This window comes from Aulonocara sp. 'chitande type north' Nkhata Bay, linkage group LG7, assembly GCF_057382095.1.
Source record: "Aulonocara sp. 'chitande type north' Nkhata Bay isolate Kocher_YH1m ecotype deep benthic linkage group LG7, A_spYH_male_GT1.1, whole genome shotgun sequence".
Classification (NCBI taxonomy): Eukaryota; Metazoa; Chordata; class Actinopteri; order Cichliformes; family Cichlidae; genus Aulonocara; species Aulonocara sp. 'chitande type north' Nkhata Bay.
In genome coordinates this window covers 47,992,968-47,999,402 of record NC_141350.1, presented here as the reverse complement: position 1 = coordinate 47,999,402, position 6,435 = coordinate 47,992,968, and the positions used below count along the sequence as shown (strand labels likewise).

The 6,435-nt window shown below is 41.1% G+C and overlaps 1 protein-coding gene across 2 annotated transcripts; it reads left to right on the top strand.

The window, feature by feature from the left end:
• Positions 1–96: 96 nt before the first annotated feature.
• ak1 (adenylate kinase 1) lies at positions 97–5,703 on the top strand. Of its 2 annotated transcripts, XM_086300877.1 has the most exons (7): positions 97–244; positions 3,256–3,290; positions 3,909–3,944; positions 4,052–4,215; positions 4,408–4,524; positions 4,617–4,808; positions 4,909–5,703. In XM_086300877.1, the coding sequence occupies exons 2-7, from the start codon at positions 3,284–3,286 to the stop codon at positions 4,972–4,974; spliced, it is 582 nt and encodes a 193-aa protein (XP_086157003.1). In that variant the 5' UTR covers positions 97–244; positions 3,256–3,283; the 3' UTR covers positions 4,975–5,703. The 2 variants fall into 2 exon arrangements, with proteins under 2 accessions (XP_086157003.1, XP_086157002.1); XM_086300876.1 differs by lacking the exons at positions 97–244; positions 3,256–3,290 and adding an exon at positions 3,659–3,807.
• The last annotated feature ends 732 nt before the right edge of the window (positions 5,704–6,435 follow it).

Here is a 6,435-nt window from a genome sequence, read left to right as displayed (position 1 = left end):
TGATGTGCAGCTGTCAGACCATGCCACTCCGCTTTCCCCACTTCCTCCTGTCCATCATCCCTTCTTTCCTCCCTCCTACCCAGAATGCAATGCAAACTTGAGCAGGCTCAGGCGAGCTATAAAAAGGCATAGAAGCGGAGAGGGAGGGCTGGCGTGCAGCAGGAACTGTGCAGTCACACGCACACGGGGATCCAGGGACAGCAGCCCCTTGCGCTGAGATCTAAAGCCACAACGCGAAAGAGAGGTCAGTACAGAGGACAAAGGCTCTATAGAGGAAAACAGGCAGGAAACGCCTCTGAACAGGGCTGGGCTTGTCAGAGAGGGAGACAAATAGAGGAATATCGGAGAGACAAAGTGGGCAGGGCTGTTTGACGGGATGGAGAGTGGGAATGACAGAGGCAGAGGGTCTTATGGGAACTGTCATGGGACCGTTTAGTCACACTTTAAAATGGTTGACATTTCTTTTTTTCTTTATGTGCCAAAGGAGCCAATCATGGATTTCTTTGCAGTGTAAAGGCATGCAGGGCTCGTCTGTCATTCACAGTGATGTTACTTAAGGCATTACATCATAATTATCCCCAAAACTATAATTAGCACTGATTGTATTTGCTTGTTTTGCTTTGACTTTTCCTTCTCTGGTTTCTTCTACTTTGATACCGTGTCAACATTCTCCTGAACCTGCAGCCATTTAAAAGGGCATTTTCATGCAACCCCGCGTAGCCATTAAAGTCCGCTGCAAAGCTTTCAGAGCCCGCGAGGATCATTAGCAGCTGATGAGGGCTGAGTGCTATTGATTCCTGTTTTTACGTGCAATTTGGAGCACAGACACATTAATAACACCCACAGCAAACAATTGAATGTCTCATGCTCCATCCTTCCACAAACAACACGGAATATCTCCCACCGCACTGACGTCAAAGGGTCCCCTGATTTCCCTTAAAGGGACAGCGCTCTCAATTAAAACCGCAGAGCACCCTGGTAACCAAACGATTTACAGGGAGAATGTGCTGTTAGATCATCGCTTTCTGTGTTTTGCTTTCAGGGGCGGTCAGTCAGAGCTTCATCTCCATGGGCTTTTTAGGAATGCTTGACAGATAACCTTTAACAGCTGCACATCGGCTTGAGTCTTTTTTTAGCAGGGCCGCATGTTTAAAAACGGTAATTAGACATGAGGGTGGTGCAGGGACAATTTAGACACCAAGTCTCTGTTAAGACTCTCCCGAGGAAATGTAGTATGTAGTTTCCCTTCCATAATTGCAGACAGTGTTAAATGCCATGCCCACACCTAGGAGTTGTGCAATCAGGAGTTAGTACACATATGACATGTCAGGACACAGAAGGTGGCACCATAATAGGCCACACAGAGACTCCCAAAACAGGTTCTGTGCTGACTCAGATGTCAGCCTCCGAGTGACATTTACCCAGACCACAGGGTTAATGGCTGCTGACATACAACTGGACACCTGAGAAGCAACGGCAGGGAGCACTGAGGCGTAGTACAAGTGAGAATCAGAGAACAAGCTGACAAACTTTTAATGCAAACCAAGAAGCACACACTAGGTTTAGGAATGTACAAGTTTCCTTCAGATTAAGTATACTTTAATGTATATCTTGCTTTTTCTGTCTGGCAGTTTAGCCATAAAATGACTCATATCGCACTGTTCTGCAAGCGTATTTTGCAACCTGGCACTATGCAAACTGTACTATTTGAATTGCAAGGGCTAGATAAAATGCAAACTGCTGCAATGTCACCAGGTCAGGTTTGTTTCAATTAATTTAATGCTACTCCTCGAGGTGTGGTTCTTTTAATGCATTCTAATAAAATCTTGCCACAGTAAAACAGTTCCTGGAGATCCTTGAGGAATATTTAACTCCTATTAAATAATAAATCCTAAAATACTGTTTTTTAGTTGTTCATTTAAATACACGGTCCACGATTACACTCAAAATGTCCAACACTGCACCTATGAAGATATTTGTCACCATATAATGTTTTTTTTCTGGTGTACAGTGTGTCCTTTCCTTTTTAGTGCCAATGCCAAGGCACTTGGAGGCACCAAGTAACCTGAGAAGTACTCTCTTGCCTTTTGACACACATTTAATTTGACATACAAGCAGCTTCTTAAGTTACTTTAAGACTATAGCTAGCCAATTTGTTTCATGTGTGTAACATAGTAACAAGCACAATAGCCAAAAAGTGCTGTATGCATAACTCCAAAGGCACACAAGTAGTGCAAAAACTCACCTCAGTGCACAGCAGCTTAATTTAGGAAACAATACATGACAACTTTGACAGAGTGTGTGGGCATATTTTTGACTGGCACTGCTTTAAAGTATTTTGTTTTTCAACTGTATGTTCAGACGGACATGCAGCTACTTGAACGTGCCTATTTATGCCAGCAACCCAGCCTTCTTCCTCATTCTTCAGACTTCTGTCTTTGAGTCAGCTAAAACGGACGTGTAAACAGGAAACAAACTGGCTATTGTCTTTTTTAGATATGCCCAGGTCTATTAATACAACACTAAAAGGTATTTTATTACGCCAAAGGTTTTGTGAATCAAAATATGCTCATACCAGCTTTAACACTATAGGAAAGAAAAGCAGGGTTGCCATTAACAGCATGCTGTGTGCTGTTGTGTCTGCTCAGTCGTGCTCAGTACACTGTACTCTCAATGACACACCAGATAACTGGCTTTTCCTACATTATACTATACAAAACACACACACAAACAAACTGTTGTGACTTTACCAGGAATAGTAATATTGCCAGCTTTACCAAAACCAATTTCCCCCCAAAAGTTGGAATATTGTGTAAAATATAAAATTGTTATGACATCTACTCCAAAATTTTCTCTGCTTTTGTGTCAATTCCTTAAAGATTTCATATGAATTCTGTTAAACTTTTAATTATAAATACTGAAATATCAAAATTATTTTCAATTTTATGCTGGGAATTATTCTAAAATGAAATGAAATGAAACAAAAAAACTATTTTAAATAGAGCAATTTGATCTTTTGAGCACACAAAACTGTCCTGTATTGCTTAAAGAATATGTAGAGGTGAAAACGACCCTGTTATGGTGATTATAGCCTAAATCTGGCACAGTAATTAAGGTGATCATGCATACATAATCCAAAGTTATTGATTTATACATTAAAGGGCTACCTATAAATCTATGCCTTGCTTGACCTTGCTTGCTGTATGTATCTTCTGTGAATATATTCACTTTTCTGTGTCCTTTTCTCTCTTTTAGTTGACCGAAAACACTCAGACGTAACACAATGGCAGGTAATTAATACACCTGTTCAAGTATTATTATAAATGTCTCTTTATTGATGATAATGAGGTGGAACGTGTTCATTTGTGTGTTTATTATTAATCTAATGGAGTAAAGGAAAGCAGACAGACGGTTGCGTTTCCATGGACTCTACTGCCCTCTTTTGGACAGTTTGGATAACACAGGGAAGGTTTTAATATGTACATTTTAAAAATATTGCGCTCGGATTCTTTGTCGTGATATTGCATTTAATGAAAAACCCAGACACGATCGCAGAATATGATTAAAAACAAATGGAAATGGCCTTATTGGCTAGATTTGCAATTCAGACTTTGTTATAAGTGCCTGGGAACACTTGGCAACAAAACAAGGGATAACAACAGTTGCCATGCCAACACTACTTAAGCAATAGCACTAAGCTAGACATAAACAAGCTCAGTCTAAACAGCCTGTTGCAGCAGTTAAAAATGGACGTGTTTTCTTCTTCATCATGTGCGCGTCTTTCCTCCACATCCGACTATCCAGACGGTTTGTTACAAAAAGGTTTTCCTTGTGATTTGAACTTTTGCTGTCAAGAAAAACCTCCCGATTCACGCATGTATAACTTTGTCTGTGCCTGCTCATTTCAGACAAGCTCAAAGATGCCAAGATCATTTTTGTTGTGGGTAAGTACCCTGAGCCGCTCTTAGCACTTTAGCAGTAGCGCATTTAGCTTTTATTTGCCTTCATGCCACATGACTGTTTTTTTTTTTTGTTTAATCTTCTTTTAAAGGTGGGCCTGGCTCTGGAAAGGGCACCCAGTGTGAGAAGATAGTGGCAAAGTACGGCTACACTCACCTGTCATCTGGGGATCTGCTCCGTGCTGAGGTGGCTTCTGGCTCTGAGAGGGGCAAGCATCTCCAGGCCATCATGCAGAAGGGAGAGCTGGTACCTTTGGTAAGAGAGGGCACTATAACTGAAATAATTGCGAGTATGCATAATTTAAAAGAAAACAAAAGGTTTCATGTTTTTTTTGTCCAATACTAAATGAAAAGACAAAATACAAGTGTCAGCTCTTCTAAGACACCTTTTTTTGTCAGTGCCATATCATAGTGAAGATTGATCATAATGTTTTGGGGCTACCTGCAGGACACAGTCTTAGACATGATTAAGGAAGCCATGATTGCCAAGGCTGATGTCTCCAAGGGTTTCCTTATTGATGGCTATCCCCGTGAGGTGAAGCAGGGGGAGGAGTTTGAGAAGAAGGTATGGGCTTAATTCATCTTTGCAGCAATGATTTAAAAAAAAAAAAGAAAGAAAGACGGAAGCTTAAATGAACAAACTGTCTTTGATCCCAGATCGGCAAACCCTGCTTGCTGCTGTACGTCGACGCAAAAGCAGAGACTATGGCCAAGAGGCTTTTGAAACGCGGTGAGACCAGCGGCCGCTCTGATGACAACGAGGAGACCATCAAGAAGCGCCTGGACCTGTATTACAAAGCAACCGAGCCAGTGATTGCCTTTTATGAGAGCCGTGGTATTGTCAGGAAGGTGTGTGCGACTGCTGCGACAGCGGAAAAACAACATTTGAATCTCACGTGAAACGTCAACATATATTCTAACGCATCCATTGTCATCTTATTTTGCCCAGGTTGACTCAGAGCTGCCAGTGGATGATGTCTTCGGCCAAGTCTCCAAGGCTATTGATGCTCTGTAGTAAAGCAGCATAACTAGATGGGCCTGTGTCTGATTGTTTATTTTCAAATTTCAAAAAAACAAACTAAAAAAACAAACAAAAAAAGCCAAATCAAAAGAGAAACAATACACTTTCAACTCATTTGGCCATCAGTCTCAAAGATGTCTTAACTTTAATCCTAATCCAGCAATAAGAACCTAAAGTTTTAAAGTTACACAGAAATGATTCTGTGTGAAGCAACTTTAAAAAATATCTCTATATGTACAACGTATAAGTCTTGTTTCCATTCTATACTTAACATTTACAGATATGGATGCAGGCCTGTCTACAACTCAGAGGTGCTGTATACAAGAAATATTAACCACCTTCTAACCTTTAAGGCCTACACTTGGTCAAACACGCACTTTACACTCCCCCTTTTTTCTCCTCTTAAGTGCTGCCGTATTAGAACCAAGAGTTAATGACTTCTTTATACATTGTGCCATTAAATAACTGCAGAGATCACTGTGGACAAACTGGTGGAACTTCATTTTCATGTTCGTTGATGGAGCTTTTAAATTACAGTTGCTGACCGCTTTTAACTTCACACGGTCATTTCTGTTAATCTATTTACCGTTACATTTAAAGCACAAAAAGGTTCAATTTCTTTTCTATTTTTTCATTAAGATATACACATGTTACATGTATTTCTATAATGTGGTATATGTAAAAATGAAAGATTAAAATAGCCTATAATAAAAAACAATTTGAGTTATTACTGGTGATTGTGTTACCATTGCCCTGCAGTCTGTAGTAATACTTAAAAAACATACTGTCTTCTTTACAGTGTATAAAACAATATAAAAGTCATATTGTGAGGAATCCTGGACAACAACAAGCGCACCTAAAAAGGGGACTTTGACCAGGCTTACGAGTTCAAAAGGGGAAATGGTGGTGTTGCTGAAGCTTGTAGACACAACAGGATGCAGAAAGCTGTGAGCCAGTCCTCTCCTGTTATAAAGTTTTCCCTTAAGACCTTGGTGACCACCTGGTCTTCACTTGCCTCTCATCTTCCTCTCTCTCGCACACACAAACACACATTTCCAGCTGGCCAAGCAAACACTGCGGCAGGTATCCGGACTACTCTCAAAGGAGAGCTCTGATCATGACCGTGTGCTGCAGGGACAAGGAAGAGGAAAACAACCTCTGAAAGGTGCACAGGATGTGTCCATTGGAAAGTCAATCAGGAGACGGCGTCTCTATGCGCTTTCATGAAGCCATTGAGGATGCGGCCTGAATGCTAGGAATGCTGGTCTTACTTAATAAAGGTAGAAAACAAAGGGAATGACCAGAGGTCGCAGTGGAATTTATCACGTACAGCAGAGAAAGAAAGACAGAAGTGCATGTCTCTGAATGGGGGAGAGAGGTGAGAGGGAGACGGGGGTGATAGCAACCCTAAGTGTGTGCGCGTGTCTACTTACCTACAGCCCTGCAAGTTTGGGA